General features: G+C 47.2%; 1 protein-coding gene across 4 annotated transcripts in view; it reads left to right on the top strand.

The window, feature by feature from the left end:
* Slc7a8 (solute carrier family 7 member 8) overlaps nt 1–22,297 on the top strand; it is a 59,635-nt gene that overhangs the window by 16,041 nt on the left and 21,297 nt on the right. For all 4 annotated transcript variants that reach the window (XM_050126224.1, XM_050126223.1, XM_050126222.1 and 1 more), the window contains 2 exons: nt 6,136–6,340; nt 7,331–7,482. In XM_050126224.1, coding sequence (XP_049982181.1) covers nt 6,136–6,340; nt 7,331–7,482 — 357 coding nt within the window. The remainder of the gene's footprint in view (nt 1–6,135; nt 6,341–7,330; nt 7,483–22,297) is intronic.

The following is a 22,297-nucleotide window of genomic DNA, read 5'->3' as shown; positions in this document are numbered from 1 at the left end:
AAAACATCCTAAAGACCCTGTTCTGTATGTCTCTGAAGAGTTTGAAGATGATCTATCTATTTAAAATATATCTCCAGGACAGGCACCAAAAACTTCAGAGAAACCCTGTCTCAAAAATCCAATATATATTTTAAGTGAGCTAGCTGTATAGATACAATACCTTAAACAAGAGTAGATATATGTGTGTATATATATATATACAGTATAACAAAAATAACCTTAAATTTGTATCAATATACAAAAATCCATACCAATGTAAAATATTTGAGACTAGTGGTTGTTCAAAAGTAAACTCAACAATCTACCCTTTTAAATCCATCATTTCTGTTCTATATCCTTCCTTTTTTTCCTTCAGAAAGGAATCCCTGATTCTAATCTCCTTCATTTAGTTTTTTTCTTGACCATGACTAATAATAACTTGTAACCAATCCCTCTAAAGGATGACAAACATTCATAACCCACAAAATGACCAAAAACCACCCACCCTACCATGTGTTCTCTAGACTTCTTCCTATTGTCTGTAGACAATGGCATCTTTAGGGGACCCTGAGAAAATTGAGGTAATGGTCAAGTCCTGGGAGAGCTAGCTGCATTTTTTGTTTAATCCCTGTGTGATAGAAAAGTATAGAGCTTATCTGAAATCTTGACTGAAGTAGTCAGTGAGACTGGACCATATCAGCAAGCAGCTTTGAAGTTGTTCTGCTTTTTTGTTTGTATTTTGTTTTTCTAGACAAGGCTTCTCTGTAGCTTTGGAGCCTATTCTGGAGCTAGCTCTTGTAGACCAGGCTAGCCTCAAACTCACAGAGATCCACCTGCCTCTGCCTCCCGAGTGCTAGGGTTAAAGGTGTGTGCCACCCCAGAATTTTGAGGAAACTGTAGCAGAGGCATTTTGAAGCTAGACAACCTGGGTTACTTGTCTATATTGGTGTCTGGTATTTTTGCTCTGAAAACACACAAAATTTTGAAGGTAACATATGTATCTGTATTAACACAAATATAGAATGTGAGGGGTGTATAAATCAGCTAAAGATGTTTTTGTTTTATGATTGAATAGGTAAAGGCATTTGTCAACTTTATAAGTTTATTTAGACCATATACCCAAACCTCCATCCATGCCATATAAAAGGGTGGCATGTAATAATAAATCATGAAGATTCTGTAGCCAACAAGATTTTTCATGTCTCTGTCCCCAGGCAGAGGGGTCATCATATATGTCACCTGTCTTGTAGTTTGTAGTTGTTGTTATTTTCCTTTATGTCTGTAGCCAAGATTTTCAGGAGGTCTCCCCAGTCAAACTGATCTTTATTAATTTTGAAGAGAAATATAATTTTTTGTTTCCTTTGGAAACATAACCTCTCCCCCAATACAACATATTTTCTGACTACCATTTTGAAGTTAAGGCATTTTTAAAATATATAGGTTGGTTTAATTTAATAGCTTCCATAGTACAATGTCTCTTAACAACAATTTTTTATATATATTATCATTTAATAACAAAACCCACAAAACACCATCCAGGATCCATGCTGTGCATTTCCCATCTTTATATGGCTTATTCTTTTTATATTACTTTACTTAAAGACTTTATTATTTTAAAGCTATTTACTTTCTTCTATGACTGTCCATTTTCTTTTCGTTCTTCAGAATCTAAGCACATTTTAAAGCATATTATATCTGTCCAGATATTTTCTCAGTATGGATCTGACTTTATATGTGTTTGGAGCCTTCTGTGACCTTGGGAGCCAAAGTTTAACTTTGGCTAGGCCCTTTTTGGGTCCACCCAGCTTTAGGCCAATCAGGCATCCTAGCTCTGTGAGCTGTTGTGTCTGCACTGTTGCAGGAATTTCTATCTCGTCTCCCACAAGTGCTTTGTTGCATAGCTGGGATTCTTAAAGGAGTCCCGCCTCTACACTGTGAGCAGTGGACTCTCTGTATGGGCCCCATGTTGGGAACCATTTGTAATGGGTCTTTTTTCTGTCCCACCAGCCAGCTCTCAAATAATGACATGGAGATTTGTTATTAATTATGAATGCTCAGCCTATAGCTTAGGCTTGTTCCTACCTAGCTTTGATAACTTAATTAGCCCATTTATATTAATCTGTATTCTATTGTGTGGTGTTACCTCTCTGCCATCTTATACCTCCTGTTTCATTTCCATGTCTCCTGGCTTCCCTGTGTGCCTCAATTCCTCCTCTTCTTTCTTTTCTCCCCAAAAATCCCACCTATACCTCCTGCCTGGCTATTGGCCATTCAGCTTTTTATTATACCAATCACAGCAACACACCTTCACACAGTATCCAAATATCCCACAACACCTTCAGGGTCTCTGTTTTTTTTCATCTGTAAAATGGGGATAATAATACCTCCCTTGTTTCCTCCGAGAAATAATTAGTCCACAGACCCCCTTAAAGATTAGCTAGTGCTGTATACCTCATCTGCCAGGGGACCCGGTGATGTGTGTACTCTGACAGTGTCCCAGAGGCTGCAAAAGTATTCACACTCCTGGTTGATTCTTATGGCTGTTTATTTGCCCAGAACCCTTAGCAGAACATTGACTCTTCATCCCTGAGCGAACTTTTAACAGGACACCCCATCTTCCCACCAAAACTGCTCTTCCCATTTTCAAGAAATGCCTGGGCATTTCCTCTTCTTCCATTTCACTACCTTAAGACCAAAGTCGACCCTTGTCTTTCTCCCAGTGTTGGTCTTCTAACCCTGAAGCTGATTTGTAGACTAAGCTTGTTTCTCTCTTCTTAGACGGCCCTTTAGATCCCTCTTGTGATAATCCCCAGATAGGAAGGAATTTACTGTCCTCTTCCAGCTCTGACTCTAATGTTCTCTGTTCCCAGCTTCCTGTCTTCCAGGGAATAGCAGAGCAGTTAGCTTTGGCAGGTGAACAATGTTTTTGCTTTCTTGTTTTGTTTTGAGACAGAGCTGAACACTGTACTTCAAGAACTGATCTCAGACTGGAGGCAATTCTCCTGCCTTGGCCTACTGCGTGCTGGGATGGTTAGTGTGAGCCAATACACTGCCCATCTTGAAGGATCACTTGACAGGATGACCAAGCCCTGGGGCCTGGAATACCTGACCTTTTAGTCTCTGCTAAGACAGCAGTTCATAGAGAGCGTGGTAACAAAGATGTCTTCTTGTCCTATCAAAGGACTTCACATAGCATGTGAGGAGGGAGGGGAAAGAAAGATGTCTGTAACAGCTGACCCCTTTTATCTGCCGCTTCTAGGCCTGATCTTTGCATCTGAGCTTCATGTTGATGGGCTATTTCACCCTTTGGTTTTATTTCTATTTGTATCTATGAAGGAAAACATGTTTAAAAGAGAATGTATTCTTATCTGTGGCTTTTTTATTTTGGAACAGGGTCTCACTTACAGCCCTAGCTGGCCTGGAATTTGCTATACAGACCAGGTTGGCTTTGAACTCACAGATATCTGCCTGCATCTGTCTCTTGAATGCTGGGATTAAAGATTTGTGCTACCACCCTGGCCATTCTGATTTTAAAAATAAAATAAAATTTAAAAGCATTTATTTTAGTTTTAGTTGGGCTTTTTGGTTTTGTTTTGGTGTTTTTTGTTTGTTGGCCTGTTTTGGTTTTGGGTTTTTTTTTTTTACTTTTACTATTTTGTTCAGGCTGAACTCAAATTCAAAATCCTGCCCCAGATCTGCTCAGATGTCAAGAGCACTGGCTGCTCTTCCAGAACACCTGAATTCAATTCCCAGCACCCATGTAGTGGCTTACAACCATCTACAACTGTAGTTTCAGGGGACCTGGCACCCTCTTCTGACATCTGTAGGAATCAGGCATGCATGTAGTCACAGACTTACATACAGGTAAAACACCCATACATATTAAATACACATGCATGCATACATACATATATGTCCTGTCTCAGCATCCTGAATACTTCACGCTACATCTTTTCAGTTTGAGAAGTAACAACAGGTTTTACACCTGAGAGGAGTAGAGGATTTAATGTGACTTTTCTTTTCTTCCCCTTTGATTCATAAAACTGTGTTCTTGGCCCTGACTGCAAATTGGACTTTGGGGGCCAGGCATAGTGTTGCATCCCTGTGATCCTAACACTCAGAAAGCAGGGACATTGGATTGGTGCAAGTTCAAGGATAGCCTAGTCTACTAGCCTGTGTATAGGAATTCCAAGCTAGCTAACTAATTGTATGGCACAACCTCATCTCAAAAGAAAAGACAGCTGAATTTTGGCTTGGAAGTGGATGCCTTAGAAGTGAATTGAGGTGGAGTTCTGGCTGATTTTGGAAAATGAAACATAGAACTTGATACCTTGAAAAAATTGTTCACCAGGCAGTGGTGATGCGCATCTTAAATCCCAGCACTCAGGAACAGAGACAGGCAGATCTCTGTGAGTTTGAGGCCAGCCTAGTCTACAGAGCAAGTTCCAGAATAGCCAGGGCTATGTAGAAAAACCCTGTCTTTAAAAAAAAGAAAGGAAGTTTTTCTCCGTTTAATTTAATGTTAGCTGTCGGCTTGCTGTAAATAGCTTTTATTATATTTAGGTATGACCCTTGTATCCCTAGTCTCTCCAATACCTTTGGGCTGATGAGGAAGGGGGACTTGATTGGGGGAGGGGGAGGGAAAGGGGAGGCGGCAGTGGGGAAGAGACAGAAATCTTTAATTAATTAATAAAGAAATAAATTTAAAAAAAGAAAGGAAGGAAGGTATTTTTTAAAGACTTATTTTATTATTTTATGCATAGGAGTGTTTTGCCTGCATGTGTGTATGTGCACCACATTCATACTTAGTGCCCTCAAAGATCAGAAGAGGCTTCAGATTCCCTGGGACTGGAGTTACAGATGGTTGCAAGCCATATGTAGGTTCTGGGAAGGGCGTGAGAAGGGAGCATTCAGGTGACCTCATTTCCACCTTCAGTGTAGAGATGAATGAAGCCAGTTTAGGAGGATGTGTGTCGGGACCATCCCTACCCTCCTCCCACCCTGCCCAGTGCGCATGACCCAGGAGCCCCTTTCTGTGCCTGCTGCTGGCCTCTCTCTGAGAGGACTCCAACCCTGAGCATGCAGAAGTGGATTAGTGAAAAGAGCACCAGATTAAGCATCAGGAGACAGCTTTCAAGATCCAATTTTACCCATCAGTAGCTAAGGAATTTAGAGAAAGCCACTTAACCCCATGGTCTCTTCGCCTTTTGGTTGGTAAAGTGTAGAGAAATTCCTCTCCCTGAATTCTGTGGGGTGATTCTGAGGGTCATATGACACCACGGAGAGGGAGCCTCTGAAATATGGTGCTGAGTTTTGCACGTCCTGTGCTCTAAGAACCCGTGGCTATAACAACTGTGACTGTTTGATAGGCTTGCTTCAAGCTCTGCAGCAAGGGTGGGGCTGTCACGGCCATGTAGAAACCAGCTTCTAGGCTGTTGTCTCCACTCACCAATGTTTTGCTTTATTTTAAACCAGGGTTTCACTATATAACCCAGGTTAACCTTGAACTCCTGATCCTCCTGCCTTGGCTTCTCAAGTGTTGGGATTCCAAGTATGGGTCACTATACCCAGCCCATAGTCACAAGTCGTCATGGTATGTGGCCATAATCTGTCCAAAAGAATTTGCCCTTTGGCTCATTTTTGAAGCTTTCTAGTCAGCAGATGGTCTCTGAGCATCATGTTCCCAGTCCTTTCTTTTTAGCCAATTCTAAGAGCCTGTCACTTTAGCTAGAACCTGAGTAGCCAGTCGGAGCATCCTGAGATTCAGTACTTGCTCCAGCCGTCCCTACTGCGTGGCCTCACATAACTCATTTTGCTTTTCTGAGACTTGTTTTCCTCTGCTGAAAATATGAGCAATGTTATTTGACCCCCTAGGAGTTTCCCAGGGAATAAAAGAAACTTGTGAGTTCCTGTGAATGTGTGTCAGTTCTCTGCCCTTTCCCCTACTTGAGGAAGAGTTGTTACCGGACATACCTGCCCAGAGTTCGTGGAGATCTTGGAGACATTTTAGAACCAGTTCAGAGATAAGACCCTAGTAAGAATCATTGCCAGACATCATAACCCCCATCGCAAAGATGCTTCAGAATCATGTTAGAGATGGGATGACCCTGAGATGTCACCTGTTCTGACCTCACTGAATCTTTGTGCCTTGTGCAGGGAATATCATCGGCTCTGGGATCTTTGTCTCCCCAAAGGGTGTGCTGGAGAACGCTGGCTCCGTTGGCCTAGCTCTCATCGTCTGGATAGTGACGGGCATCATCACAGCTGTGGGAGCCCTCTGCTATGCGGAGCTGGGTGTCACCATCCCCAAATCTGGAGGTGACTACTCCTATGTCAAGGACATCTTCGGAGGACTGGCTGGGTGAGCAGATCTGGAGGTCTGGATGGTCTAAAGCTAACGTCCAATCTTTTGCGTACCAATATGACTCTGTCATCTAAAAATGTATTTATGCCATACTCATAGCTATCCTAGGATGCATGTGGTCCATGGGCTGCAAGTTAGTGCCACTGGTGGAGGGAAAGGAGAAATCTGGGACAGAAGGGCCAGATCCAAAGAGTCCAAGGACGGGAGTTTCAAGTCCAGTGTGTTGCCAATCACGTAACCAGTAGATGAGCCACACTGCAATTCTTATCTCCACATTTAAGCCTGATAGGCAAGGCTCTATAAACAAAGAAAATGACAACAGTGACCACAGAATTCTAGGAAAAGTAATCACGAAAAGGAAGCCCTATATATGTGAAGGACATGTGTCCCAGTCGGAGCATCCTGAGATGAAGCATCCCCCTCTTCACATTGCCAAGGATGGTGACCTCCTTCCAGAGTTCCAATCTTGAGTTTTCTTGGCTTCTCTAACTCCAATTGAGGAACTCATCCATCACTAAAGGGCCAAAGTGTGTGCAAGGTGATTGCCCTGAAGACTCCTGTCTGATACCTCCCTGACAACTGCTTACGTAGCCACACCTTTAGGGTGTTCTGCTTATCAGAATTCTGGGGTTGCATATTTCCTTTTTCAACCCTTGAACGTAAAGGGCTAACGTTGCAAGAGGATTAAAGGGGAAAGGAGAAAGCCCAAACATCAGGATGTGTGTCAGCACTAGCTGACATGTATGGAGGACTTTGCTGATACATCATGTCATTGGCATTACAAAGGACTTGGGGTCTCGTTTGGGATAGGGCAAGAGCTGGCCTCTTCAGTATCTCTATAAACAAAAGGAGAAATATGCCTTTAATACACTGGTATTTATTTGCTCATTTGCTCAAGACTTCCCCCCCATCCCTGCCCTTTACCTGACTTCTGCTGACTCAGGCTCACTGCCCTGGCAGCCAGTGATTTTGCTGTTCTTCCTTTAGGTTCCTGCGGCTGTGGATTGCTGTTCTGGTGATCTACCCCACCAACCAAGCTGTCATCGCCCTCACCTTCTCCAACTACGTGCTGCAGCCGCTCTTCCCTACCTGCTTCCCCCCGGAGTCTGGCCTGCGCCTCCTGGCTGCCATCTGCTTGTGTAAGTGGCATCTGGACCTCACTTCAGCCTCTTTCGGTCTTCCTGACAACCTTTATGTCCTGGTTTCTCCTTTCTTTCTTCATTCTCTCTCTCTCTGCTTTCCATTCCATACGAATGTGTTTTGGATGAGTGCATTCTCCAGAGTCACCTCTAGTGTTGCATAGGAAGCCAGGTATGGTGTCACATGCCTGGAATCCCAGAACTTGGAAGGCAAGGGTAAGAGGATATTGAGCTGGTGGCCAGCACAGGCTACATAGTGAAAGCCTATCACAAACAAGAAGTAGAAATAGCTTCTTGGAGACACAGTTGCTTTTGATGCCAGGACATTGGCCCTTTCACCTCTTCTATCTGGTTTCTGATTGGAGCCTCATGGCCATGATTACCTCATGGATTCGTGAGGTAAGATGGACCATATTATTATTTTCCTAAGGATAGAGCAAGTGACTTTCTAGGGGGCAGATCCTGCATGGAGTCCAGGTCTTTGGAGTCCTTGGTCTTCCAGTACAGTGGTGCTGGCTTCTACAGCTGCTGAGAAGACCCCAGTAGCCTCGTGGCAGAGAGTTGTGACAATTTAGAGATTTCCAACTCACGAACATTGTGAAGTGTGTCGGAGGAGAGTTTATCCTTTGTCTGCGCCCTAGATAGGTTTTTGTTTTGGTTTGGTTTGTTTTTGAGACAGGGTTTCTCTGTGTAGCCCTGGATGTCCTAGAGCTCTATATGTAGACCAGGCTGGCCGCAAACTGACAGAGATCCAGCTGCCTCTACCGTCTGAGTGCCTGGATTAAAGGTGCGTGCCACCATGCCTGCCTTGGATGAGTTACTTTGATTTGTTGTGTTTGGAGTAATGGGAAAGCCTTGTAGGCATGGTTAGGATTAATTGGCTGGAGTGAAAACCCAGGATGGAAAGAGGCTTGCAAGGTGGACTCAGCAGATCTTCGCGAGAAAGTTTCTGTGGAGCCGACTTCTAGTGATCTTGGTAGGCTGGGATGCTCCGTGTCTTTACTCACACACCAGCTCCTCAAGCAACTGCTTGGGTTTCAGAGGCTGCACTCAAAGGGTTGGCTTGGGGCCTGCCTTCAGTACACAGCTTCTAACAGTGTGGCGACCAGCCTTGCTATTCATTTCCAGGTCCAGCCATTGTCCTTCTGTCTTGCTGGTGTGATAGGGTAAGAGGGGCCCGCCACTCTAGACAATCTCCCAGGACAAGCATCTGAGACCTTAGCAAGAGGGCTTTGTTTGGTGGTGGAGATTGGCCCTGACGTAGACCCTACACATAGGCAAGGTGAACTATGAGGCCGAACCCCCTGTTTGGGACAGTGGTCACATGTTTTGTCTGGTCTGCTTACAGACCAGAGGTAAATGAGTGTGCGCCCCCTCAACTCTACTCCACACATTCTGATTGCTTGGCCAAGCTGCTGTCTGCCTCCTTGCGAGAGCAGATCATGCATGGTAAGCAATCCTGTGTGTGCATCAGGAGGGTGTCTGTTGGGAGCACAGATCTTTCTGTACCTCGACCTAGCCCGAAGAAGAGTTGGGAGCTGTGGTTCATGGGTATTAGGATCACTAACTTGCTTCATAGCTGGAGCTAGAGCTGGGGGCAGTGTAGGAAAGCGGGAGAAGTTGCTGCTTCTGCCTCCAGCCCATGGAGAGAGCACATGAGTGGCAGCTGCTGTGTCGGTGTCTTGTGCACAGAGTCAGCTTCCTCCTTCCCGCTGATGCTACCAAAGTCTCAGACAAGAGGGCTCCTCTGACCCTCTCCTAGAAACCCAGAGCTCCACAGCTGTGAGGCTCCCTCCCCCCCCCCCGCCCAGGAGAGGAACCAGACCACACTATGCTGTTCCTTTACCACAGACAGCCACGGGTTTGACACTTTGCACAGTGACTCTGAAGTCGTGAGGTCTGTGCGCACACACACCCTGCCCCGAGCTAGGACAGTCCCAGCCCTTCCAGGTGGTAAAATGAGCTCTTCTCCAGCCAGCTCCAGAGAGGCAGGCAGCATATAGTGCACTCCAGCCCTGCCCTCCCTGGACACTGCCCAGACAAGTCAAGAAGAAATGGAGACATTTGCTGTCTCCCTTTCCTGCCTTCAAAGACCTAATAAAGTCTCTGTGGCCCTCCCCTGCCTCCTGAGTGGAGCTGCAAGGAGAGTGGCTCCAACTGAGCAGAGCCAGCCTTGTCCTCCGGGAACAGTAATTTTTCACTATCCTTGAGATGTGTGTCTAGATAGTATTCCAGCAGGAAAATCTTAAACTCCGTTAGGGAACTCCCGGAGATGGAAGACAGGTCCCAGATGTTCCAAGCCTGCGTACAGAGGTTCTGGTCTCTGGTTTGTTGAATGTCGTTTTGCTTTGGGAAATAGGGGGTGGGGTCTCACTATATAGCCCAAGTTAGCTTTGAATTTGCTACGTAGGCCAGGCTGACCTCAAACTTGCGGCAGCCTTCCTGCCCCAGCCTCTCTGACGCGGGATTCATAAGCACCACCTCTCTACTAGTGCTTTATTAAAAGCCCACGTTGGAGCCTTCTTCAATAGTCTCTCGGGGCAGCCCATGTTGAAAACACTTTGTCGATGCCATGCTTCATGATGCTGGCATCTTTGGGGCAAGGGAGCTTTTGAGATGTGATTTTGCTATGTAGCCCTGGTTGGCCTGAAACTTAAAATATATAGGTCAGGCTACCCTGAAACTCATTGTATTGACCCCCCCAGGCTATCCTCCAGACCTTAATCCTGTGGCTTTCCCCTGTCATGTCTGGTCAGTTCCATGTCCTGCTCTATGACAGGGCTCTACCATGTAACCCAAGCCACCTTTGAATTTACTATGTAGCCTAGCTTTGAACATGGCATTCTCCTGCCTCAAGTTCCTGAAGGCTGAGTTTCCAGTGGGTGAGGGTGCCACCAGCACCCTGGTATTGTGACATCTTATTCCAGTACTCCTTCCCAGCACGGCCACTGTCATCCAGTGTCTCCTATCCTCTCAGCAGGTGCCAGGTCACCCAGCTCTGTGAAACAGTCTCCGTGTAAAGGTGGAGGCAGGATGTCACCCAGCTTCAGCATACTTTTGGGAGAAGCAGCAGAGAGTGTCTTAGTTAGGGTTTCTATTGCTGCGGTGAAACACCGTGACCAGAGAGCAAGCTGAGGAGGAAGGGGTTTAATTGCCATACACTTCAGCACTATTGCTTATCACTGAAGGAAGTCAGGGCAGGATCCTGGAGGCAGGAGCTGATGCAGAGGCCATGGAGGGGAGCTGCTTACTGGCTTGTCTCCATGGCTTGCTCAGCCCATATTCTTAGAGAACCCAGGACCGCCAGCCCAGGGATGGCACCACCCACCAGGGGTTGGGCCCTCCCCCATTGATCACTAAATGAGAAAATGACTCACTTTCATCGGGGCATTTTCTCAACTGAGGCTCCTTCCTGTGATGACTGTAGCTGGTGTCAAGTTGCCACACAAAACCAGCCAGGACAAAGAGCATGGATGTGGGGGGGTTGGGGACAGTTACTCCAGAAACTTTGCTTTTCGTTGTCTTATTTGGCTGATGATTGACTGGACCTACTGAGTCATGAGAAGTTTGAAGAAAGGCCACCCTTGGTGGAGCAGTCAGTCACTGGTCTATAATGTGGGGCACAAAGGAGAGTGGGTGTGGGCCCAGTGCTGGGGTGGGATCGTTTGTGGAAGAAATGGTTTTCTGAAGAAAAGAATTTCTGAAGAGAAATGAAGTTGGGACAGGCCAAATAGGGGGTGGAGAGGCAGAAAGAACCTGATGTAACTGGCTTGCCTACCCAGAGCCTGGAGGGGGTGGGGGAAGAGGACAAGAGGAAAAGAAGGAACTGCAGATTTGGACCTGCTTGTGCAACCACCACAGCGCTGTTTGAGTTATTCTATTATTTAGGTCAAAGCTGATTACTTGCTGCTGAATCAGCAGAATATCCTTGAGCACCAGGCAGTAATAAAAGAAAGCATTTTACATTTTAATTTAATGAAAAGCCTTTGTCTCTGGCCTCCCAGAGCAAGCATACTGGGGGAAGTGGGTTAAAACTCGGTTTGGACGCGCCTGCTTTTGTGATTTGTTTCTCTTGGTTATCTACAAAGTTCCAGTAGAACCATGAAATAAATTATAAAAGAGTCCTAGTGACACACCTCCTCGCTGCCCTCGCCCTACCCCTGCGCCCTGCTTATGGAGGACAGGTCCCCCCATTGTAACCCATCTACTGAGGTGTAATGAGGTGTGTAGATGCAGTGTTGGCTGCTGCCTCTCCAGCTCGCCCTTCTGTCGTGGGCCCATCTTCTGGGTGGGTGTTCAGTGACTTTCTAGAGTTAAAAGACAAAATTCAAATGAGTTAGCTGGTCTAGGGCCCAAGCGATTCTCCTGCCTCGAGCCTCCCAGATACCCACTGGTACACACCAGCAACTTCAAAATCCTACTTAAGTTTGATTTGTCTTCTATAATCAGGAAGCAATTCTTTCCACGAAACGGACTAAGTCCTGGGGGTGTGGAGAGATGGCTCAGCAGCAGTTAAGCACCCTTGCTGCTCTCAGAGAGGACCAGCGTTCACTTCCCAGCAACCGCGTCACTTTGGTGACTCACGGCCATCTATATATAACCCTAGCTTGAGGGACTCACACACCCTAGTCTGGCCTCCTGGAACTCTCGCGTGCATGCACATACAAGTGTGCAACACACACACACACACAGAAGCATGTATTTTTTTACCCTGGAAAAAAAGAATAAGATTTCTGATGTCCTAGCAGATAAGGTTGGTTATTATAGACAGAGAAGGGCTTGAAGACAGCAGAACAAAAGTCGAAAAAGCAGATCAGTAATTCACAGCTACTGTCCTTATAAATTAAGGCATGGGGGACATGGTGACAAGAAGCAGCTGATTAGCTTACCATCCAGTTAGTTCAGATTATTCCTTTTTATATGGGTTAGAGCAGGGGGGAATCTGTCATACTGATTGAACGTGACATCTTTGGAAACTGTGGCTGTTATCTCTCTAATCCTGAGCCTCAGAAGGTCGGCTAAAGTTTACTGAAGCGCGGATGACTTCATTTTGAGGTTCGGCCTGGTGTTGGGGCCCCAGTGCAGGGGCTCAGGGCAAACATGGCCTCCTGTAACTTTCATTTAACAACTGTCGTAAACACAGTGGCTGCAGTGGCTCAATGGGCGCTGGGTATGCAGGGCGCCCTTTTATAGTCTGTCCTCTGAGTCTTGGCCAGGGCTTGGAGGTGTGTGCTGAGAATGAACCCCCGGGTCTCAAACACTAAGTAAGATTTCTTCCACCAAGCCACACCCTAGCCCTCCTCTAAGAATCCCGTTTCCCAACCTTTTGGTTTCTGCCGCTCTTTCTTCTCTTGGAGATCGGCATGCATTTAAGATAGTCCCTGGCTCCATTCCTTTTCTTTTGGGACTAAAGTCACTGCCCAACGTTTTAATGACGGTGTTGTCACTCACGGACTGCTGGGAGATCTTGCCCTACAGAAATTCCTTCTTCTCACCCTGTGGAGAAAGGAGCACGTAGCAGGGAGCACCGTGCCTGCATAGCTGAAGGGAAAAGCTTGTTATCCTGGGCTCCATCTCCCCACTGAGATTCCTAAGAGATTCCATCCCTCCGCAGAGATTCCTAAGAGATTGCTGCTCCCAGGCTGCAGACTTTTCCCCATTCCCTGAGCTCTTTGGAAGGGGAAGAACTTCAGGCATTTCTTCTAGGCCTGAGTCACTCTCAATCCCTCCGCAGAGGCCCCAGCTGCCTGGAGCAGGACGCTGCCCTGTTTTGCAAGCCTTCTGCAAATTAATCCCTTGACACAGAGGCTTCAGCAGGATCTAAATCCCCTGTTCATCTTCTCTTGAACCTTCACATTCTCTAGACTCAAACTTCTTATGCTCAGATGCCTGGGTGGCTCTTCCTTCTTGCCTTTCCCTTGCCCCCAGAAGACTTCTCTAGCCAGTAGACAAAAGCAGAATTTGAAGGACATGAGGGTTATATTCGGCAAGAAAGAACAGCATATATATATATATATATATATATATATATCTATATATATATATATCTAAAGAAGAGAAACTCCTAAGACATTTGAGCAGGAACACATGATTTGTTGAGGAATAGCATGTGATAAAGTTCACACTTGGATCAAAGAAGACAGTGAAACATAGAAACAGGCCAAACGTTTGTCCAGACTGAGAAGGTGGTGGTGGCCTGAACAAAAACTGGTCTCACAGAGATGCTGGGCTGTCGGAAGCAGGACATTTTAGGGGGCGGAAGCAACCTTTTTAGCACTGAGGAGTAGGAGTGTGGGGCACCTTTTAAGTCAGAATGAAGTGCGTAAGCTAGTCATGCCCCGTGCTGGGTGACGATGGGCAGCTGGGATGTGTTCTTTCTGCCTCTGCCTTCCAGGTCCTCCCAGGGTCCCGCTGGGTACTGAGCAGGTTTCTGCTCAGAAGTCTTCCTCCGAATGGCTATCCCAGGATCCTGCTAGAATGGCCACTATAAAGAAGTGTGACCAGAGGTGGGGATGTGACTCGGTGGTGGACACTGACTAGCGGCACAAAACTTTTGGTTTGATCCCCAGCACCATGACAAAGTGAAGAAAGAAAATACTAGTAACTCGGAAAACACTTCCTTCTTGGGAAGTACTAGAGAGATGAGACTCACCATACTGTCCAATAGTTACTAAATACTGATAATACACCAGAGACTGTTCTCAGTAGGCATGATACAAAAACAGGAAAAAAAACTTTATTTTGCCAGGTGTTGTGATATACACACGCACACGCAATCCCAGCATTCATAGGCTAAGGCAGGAGAACTGTCACAAGTTTATGGCCATCCTGGACTACAGGGTGAGCTCTGGGCTAACCTGGGCTACAGAGTGAGACTCTAAAACAAGCCATTTGAAAATAATCAGGCAGTGTCCAGCACAGTTTGGAAAACTGAATGGGCTGGAGCAGGAAAATGTTCTCAAACGTGGTCCTTTTGATGGGACTGCAGGCTGTTTAATATCACCACATCATAGAATAAACAGTAAGAAATATCAAGACCAAGCTGGTGGTGTGCACCCTTAATCCCAGTACTCAGTAGGCAGAGGCAGAAGGACCTTTGTGAATTCAGGGCCAACCTGGTCTACATATCCAGGATATCCAGGGCTACCTAGAGAAACTCTGTCTAAAAATGCAAAACAAAGAAATACAACAAAAGTGGGGGCCCCGTCCCAAAGGGGTCAGCTGTACCCCAAAGTAAAGCAGGAAGGCACTGAAGGATTTCAAAACAGTAACACTACCAGAGCTGCATTTAGAGGAGTCTGCTGCACAAGAAAGAATGGGTGGCCCTTGGGAGAAAGGCCAGGGACAAGGAAGCTGATTGCACTGGAGTTACAGGAATCCAGGTTAGGACTGTCCATGAGGTGACTCATGGTGGGTGTAGAAAGAAGTTAATGGATTCGGCATTTAGACAGTAAAATTGCCAGGATTGTTGAGTGTAGTGGTATATACCTTTAACACAACCATTTGGGAGGCAGCAGAAGGCTTCTCTCTGTGAGTTCGAGGCCCCCCAGGTGTACATCACTAGCCCAGGCTAGCCAGTACTACATAGTGAGACCCTGTCTAAAAAAAAAAAAAAAAAAAAAAAACACAAAAATGAGCACCAGGATTAGGTAGAAGATTCAAAGAGCACACATTTTTCTTTTAAGGGGTTCCATATAAATAAATCAAGGACGGCACTAGGCCTTATTTCAGTGTTTTCTCCGGCTGCGGTGGTTGGCTGCTCTCCCTGCCATCCCTTGTTCTCAAGAGCCTCTATCAGGACTCGAAGAAGGCATCCCCTGTGCCTTTGGACTTTGACTACAGGGCCAGAGTAAATGCCCACATCTTAGTGCTATTTTGCCTCCATTTCCTGTCAGGCCTCTGAGGTGTTTCTGTTTCCTGAAGCCCTGGAAATCAGGGTGTCTCAGTCAGTTGCCATATGTGTCTAGCAGGGACTCGGTTTTGATCTCCGATAACCAGAACAACTAGTAGCACGGGGCTTTATATTTTATATGTCATAGTAAGCAATTGCATATATCACAGAGACCTCGGTGGCCATGTTCCCTAGAGACCCATTGGTTTCAGACAGTTGGAGCTGCTGGTTTGTGTCCTGCCTGTCCTCAGGCCAGGGTTTGGCTGCCCCTGGCCTCCTGAGAAGAACCTCTGTCTGGTCTCACTGTGCTTGGCTGTCTCTGACCCAGGTCGCCTCCCTTTCCAGCCTCTGTCAGCATCTCTCCTAGATCCTGCCTTTCTTTTCGCTCCTGGACTGGAGTTTGCTAAAGCTCTGAGCGCGGCAGAGTGAAGGGTTTGTTTCTGTGACTGGTTCCACCCTGTTTGTGGAAACGAGGAAGAAATCCAAGGGCTCCTGAACCAAATCCTCAGGAGTCCTGCTTCCAGCAGGAAGATTCCCTTCCTTACTTGTGCCAAACCAGCTTGGATTCCCTCTACCCTTCTGTTGCCATTCTCGGGGCTCACTTAGGTTTCCCAGGGGAACCCATGGCTGTGATTTATAAAATCGTCTGCTGAGGGTCTGGTGAGCTTTTCAGGATTAACGTTCTGTGCCAGATTTACATCACAGGCCAGAGACCTTGCACTCAGGGGACTTAAGGAATTATATATAAGGGTGGGGCCCTCCTGCTACTGAATGCAAGAGACAAGGTTAGCGAGTTTAAGTTTGAATGTTAGCCACCCTCACAGTTAGGATAGCTGAACCATCTCGGGAACGTACAGCATGGTCCAGGTTTATATATCTTGGTGAACACCAAGTCCACAAGTTTCCCAATCTGCGAACCTACCAGACCTCCTACGACTCACCCCGGCTCCCCAAGACTATGATAAAGAGCCAGTCAAACCCTGCTGAGCAGCTTAGACCCAGCAGAAGCAGCCATCAGCCTTGCTCGGTGTCTGAGGCATCAGCTCTGAGAGCTGGGAAATGAGACAAGAAACTTCAGACACAGTTGGAAAGTGAGGAGTCGGGTTAAAATGGGGCTTCATGAGTGGCGTGGCTGGCATGTCGTTTCTGCCCTCTCTACTGCCCCGCCCAGCTCAGAGCCACGTTTAGCCAGCACTGAAGAAAGAGGTACTCGGCTCTCAGAAAATGCTGAGCGAGGTGTTCAGACTTCTTGGCTAAACAAAGTACTAAGTGGTGATTCAGCAGAAACTCCAGGTCTAGCTTCTGGCACTTGAGAGGAAAGGACATGAAGAAAGGGGAAGAGAGGAGGAGGTGGCACAGTAGGAGCTCCCAGTGTCCAGGAGAAGCTGTGCCAGGCATGACCTCCAGAAATGCCGGCTGTCAGCTAGCCACTCTCTTCCTCTGAGTGCTTGTCCTTGAAGCGGAGAGGAAACCGCACCAAGACCCTCTTCTTCCTATAAAAGGGAGCTCTGAGGTTTCTAAATTGTCAGTGCAACAAGATGAAAGCGACTTGGGAAGGAACATATATTCCGCTTTGGTGGGCAAAATCTATTTCAAAACCAAACCACCACTTGCATACTTCATAGCAGGTCTCAGGATCAAAGCGTCATTCATGAAGAAAGGCCGCTTTGATTGTTGGGATGTCGTGGCTTTGTTTTGATGCTTTGTCTCGGCCGTCGGGTTATTTACATCTATAGCTTCCTGCAGTCACGTATCACATGTTCAACAATGCCAGCGTTTGTTGTAGGTACGCAGGGTGCCTGAAGGCTTTATGATGTGGCTCCTCACCCCATGTGAGAACTGTCTCCAGGTGGTGGCACACACTGTGTTCCCAACACTAGAGAGGCAGCTGCAGGAGGATCAAGAGTTCCCAGCCAGGCTCAGCCACACAGTGAGTTGGAGGCTTGCTTCAGTTCCATGAGAGCCTGCCAAAGGGGGGAGGGAAAAAAAAGGAAGGAAGGAAGAGAAAGAAAAGAAGAAAAAGGTTTCACTGGGGGTGATATCGGGGTAGTTCTTGGAAGCTAATTCCCTGTCTTCCCCTCCTACTCTGCACCCATCCATCCACTTAAACCTCTTTAAGAAACCAGTCGCTCAGTCCTGCAGTTTTCTGGGCAGAACTGGATCTTATCTCCGCCTCAGGTTGTGTGCCTTAGAACCTAAGCACTATTTTCTCTGCCTATCGGTGCCTTCTGGCAGCCAGCAACAGTTCCCTTCTAGATCTGGAAAGGGATGAGGTTAGACGTGCCCAGTATTTCCACGATTAGAAACACGTGCCCAGTTCCTCCTCTGAGTGGTGGAAGCAGCCAAGCACCACTTGTCCAGCCTATCGCAGAGCTAAATGTGGTCACACCCTCTCCGGCCACTGGGACGGTATCCCAGCAGCCTCATGGGCACCCTGCAGGGCTGTGCACACAGATACTGCCACAGAAGCAGGGGTTGTAGCCAGAGCACGGCAGAGAAGTGCGTGCCCCGGCCTAAGGTGAGGCCGTGACACCAGCCTTCCTGGCACCCCACTCACCCTGGCCAGGTGGAATTTATAGATGGTTCAGTCAGGTGGATGCTCCATCCCGGAAAGGTGCTTATTTTGAAGTTCTGGAGAGGAACAGAGTGTTCTGGTTTCTACAGAGTGACGTCACTGCTTCCCTTTTTCAGCAGCTGTCTGCTTATTGCCTTGCATCTTTCTCTTTCTGTCCTGGCTTTCACCTTCCTCCCGTCTGCTCCTCTCTGCCTCCTTTTCTGTCTCGTTTGCCTTACTTCCCCTTTGCTCCCTACACTGGTTCTCATAGCCTTTCTTCTTCACCATCTGTCTTTATTGCCTCTGGTACACCCACTCATCCTCCACCTCCTCTCCCTGTCTGTCTTCCTTCCTTCCTTTCTTTTTTTTTTTTTTTCTTTTTCGAGACAGGGTTTCTCTGTAGCTTTGGTGCCCATCCTGGAACTAGCTCTTGTAGACCCGGCTGGCCTCGAACTCCCAGAGATCCGCCTGCCTCTGCCTCCCGAGTGTTGGGATTAAAGGCGTGCGCCACCACCGCCCGGCTTTTCCTTCCTTTCTTTATTCCTTTCTTTGAGACGGGGTCTCTTTATATAATCATAGCTACCCTAGAACTCAGTATATAAAATGGGCTGGCCTCAGATTTGCCTCTGTCTTTGCCTCTGCCTCCTAAGTGCTGGGATTACAGGTATGTGCCCCACCCAGTCGTTCCTTCTTCCCCTTCTACACAACACTGTTTTCACTTCCCTAAAAAGATGAGGAGAAGCCTCCTTCTGGCAATATTAAACATCAATAAGTTTTCCCAAGCTGCCTCCAGTTCTGTCCTGATTAAGAAATTCAAACTAAGCCAGGCATGATGGCATATAACTGAAACAGTGGAACTCTTGGGACTGAAGTGAGTTCGAAGTCAACCTGAACTACATGGGAATATTCTATCTTTAAAAAAAAAATCACAGAGGGCTAGAAAGATGGCTCATGAGGAAGTGCTTGCTGCACAAGCACAAGGACCTCAGCTCTCATCCCCACAGCATCCATGTAAAAAGCCAGAGGTCAATGTGTAGTCCCAGCGCCGGAGGCAAAGACAGGAGGATCTGGGGCTTGCCTGGCGGGCCAGTTTAGCCAGTTGGTGAGCTCCAGTTTCAGCGAGAGACCCTAAGCCAAAAGCTAGGGGGGAAACAATAAAGACGTCTACCGGATGTTAGCCCCTCGCCCTCGTACGTATGCATGCTTCCTCCCACGTGTGCGCATGCATACGGTCCCACACATTCATGTATCCATAGAGAGAGAGAGAGCAGCTGTGGTGGGGCACACCTGTAGTCTCTGCACTTGGGAGGTGCAGACAGGAGGATCAGCAGTTCAGAGCCAGCCTGGACTACATGAGACTGTAACTCAAAACACATACATACACACATAAACGCAAATGGGGTTCCCCAAGCTCAGAGGGAATGTGGGGTTTGTGATGTAAGGGCAGAAATTCAAGTCACTCACGGCAAAGGGCTTCTGAGGATCAGCTTGGCTGTTCCCTGCTTTGGTGTGCTACTTCCTGCTACTCAGAGTATCACCTGGATTGGGGCCAGGCCGGGATCTTTGGGTGACAGACTCAGTTCCACACTACAGCAGTGAGCATGGGTACCTCCAGCAGGAGCTGAGGAGGCAGGTGACAGGAAAGGAATGGTTACTGGATGATGAAACACCCAGGCTGGGCCTTAGCCAAAGGACTGGGGGAGCCATCCCATCGTGATTTTGCCACTCAATAGCTGGGGTCTTATTTACTCGTATAAAACGAGGTTTGGGTCCCTTGAGGTCATTCTTCGGAGGCTAGAAATATGCATCTAGGGAGTGGGGCACAGACCTGCAGACCTAGCTAGAGAGTAGAGCATTGGCCACATATCTGGTCCGTTTATCTCTAAACAAGCCATCGAGCCCTCTCTCCAAATAGCCTCATCCCTGTTTGCACTGTCAGCCTGGATGGACAGCTTCAGGGCCAGCAGCCGGTTGGACAGGGTGGAGATTGAGGAGCATGTTTGTGAGTCCCTGAGAATGGTATAGCATGACCCTTTGATCCACAGGAAGCCAGAGTCCACATCCATTGGTATGGTACACTTGAAAATAGCTTCTGAGTACTGGGTGAGAATGGCCTGGACCTTGTTAGCATTCTTCTGGGGAAGAGAAGTGGTCAGCCTACACACAACCTGATCTGTCCAACATCGCAGGCAATCACCAGCCCTGTTTCATAGAATTGTTCCTTCATGAAAAAAAAAAAAAACTATGATACTCCTTGAGCAGCACAGTGAAGTCCCAGCATTTGGGAGGCAGGGGCAGGAGGATCTCTGTGAGTTTGAGGCCAGCCTGGTCTACAGAGCTAGTTCCAGAGTTCCAGGACATCAAAGGCTACACAGAGAAACCCTGTCTCCAAAAAACAAAACTGCTTCACTCAGAATGTGCTCCGGGATCTCACTAGCTACTGCGTGGCAGGGTCACTGATGGCTGTGTAGCAGGGTCACTGATGGCTGTGTCGATGGGTGGCTTCTCTGCTGGCCCTGAGGAGGTCAGCAGCAGCAGCTTTCTGTGGGGCATTCCCTCTGAGCAGCTGGCAGCATATGAGCTAGCCATTTGTATCACTGTCCTCCCATTTCTGGAGGCTGAGGCACCGTTGAGCATCTCGGCTTCTGGCCCAGTCTTCTGCCCACTAGCTCCACAGCCCCTGCGCCATCCTGAGGTCTCTTGTCCCGTGTTTCTAGATAGCTTGGGTTCAAGGCCCCGGGGTGGGTGAGTTGTAGAGGACGAGCATGAGAAAAGGAGAAACCAGTTGGGAACTGAGAAGAAGCAGGCATGAGGGGAGCAGAGTTGGGAACACAGGAAGAAGTGCCAGGGGTCAGTCAGACAAGGCAACAGTGTGTAGTATGGCCTGGTGTGTGATGTGGCCTCTCTTGTAAAGAAACGAGTATATGTGTGTGTACCTTTATCCATTGATCCATCCCACTGGCCTGATACAACCTCTTTAAAACCCACCCTATGGAGCTGGAGAGATGGCACCTGGGTTGATTCCTCGCACCCATGCCAGGCAGCTCACAACTTCCTGTCCCACCCCCTTTCCCAGCTGCTTAAGTCGGCCTCTGGCTGCTCTGCCAGAATGATCCTGAGAAAATCACATTGTGCCAGCCTTCATTTTCAGTGGTTGGATCTAGGACTTAGTGTATGGGTGGCAAAAGCCACATGAATTAGAGCTGTAGCCCTCTTTACTTTGTTGAGATAGGGTCTTACTGAGTTGCCCAGGCTGGCCTCGAACCCATTCTTGTAGTCCATGCAGGCTTTGAACTGGCGTCCTTCTGCCTCGTCTCCCATGTAGCTGGGATTACAGACCTGTAGCACCAAGTCTGGCTCATGTTCTCTTTTTGAGTTTATGTTTATAAACATTTTTAATTAACCATCTAAAGTTTCAGACAGTACACACAGATTACAAGGTATCTTCATAGGATACAGTGGACTGTTTTTAGACACAGAGCAGATACAGTAGCTCTGCGTACTTCAAGTTACGAAGACCTGTTGGAGTTAAAAAACTGCCACATCTCTCTGAGGGAGCATTCCTATCCCCTCCCCCTCCTGACCACGTCACTCCTTTACACTAGCCATTCTGAGTTCTACTTACTCCTTGTGCCCTCGCCCGACACTCAAACTCGCCTGGTCTTCTTCTGACCAGAAGTAAGAGCGCCAGGCATAGCCCTGACTGTATATTCTGAGGAATCCAAAGCAACGTCACAGCTCCCTAATCTATTTTTAGAACACTCTAAGTGAAGATTAGTTTATACTACTGACCACTGTGTTTTATTTCAAATGGTCTCAAGAGGTGAATTGTAAATTGCCTCTTTTTTCTATAGTTTATAATCTATCAACGACTCCACCCCCTACAAATGCTCCCTGTCTGCCCTAAACCTCATGTGTCTTTCCACCTACCGAATTAAGCCTAGAGAAAACACAGAATGGGTTCTGTCAAAGTGTGTCTGATGTCTACAACAACCAACTGTATGACCTCTTTCTACCTACCACTTGAGGAATGAAATCAAGGGCTCTTGATATCATCTCTTGGGTGTTTGTTTTCCTCAGCACTAGGGACCGAATCCAGGGCCTCCCATAGGCAAAGAACCACTCTACCCCAGCCTCAGCCTCTTGGCTTTCCCTCTTAACTCCTCTCATGACCTTTGATAAATAAGGAGACCCACAAAACAATGGGGACAAGCCAGGCATGGAGGTGCACACTTGTAATCTCAGCCCTGGGAGATGGAGGCAGGAGGATAGGCAGTTCAAATTCACCCACAGCTCCATATAGAGCTGGAGGCCAGCCTAGGATGTATGAAACCCTGTCTCCAAACAGACAAGCAAGGGGATAAAGAACA

This window comes from Alexandromys fortis, unplaced genomic scaffold, assembly GCF_014885135.2.
Source record: "Alexandromys fortis isolate MF-2015 unplaced genomic scaffold, M_Fortis_MF-2015_v1.1 scaffold_258, whole genome shotgun sequence".
In the NCBI taxonomy this organism is placed as follows: Eukaryota; Metazoa; Chordata; class Mammalia; order Rodentia; family Cricetidae; genus Alexandromys; species Alexandromys fortis.
The sequence above is the reverse complement of the archived record's forward strand: the minus strand, read 5'-3'. Positions and strand labels throughout refer to the sequence as shown.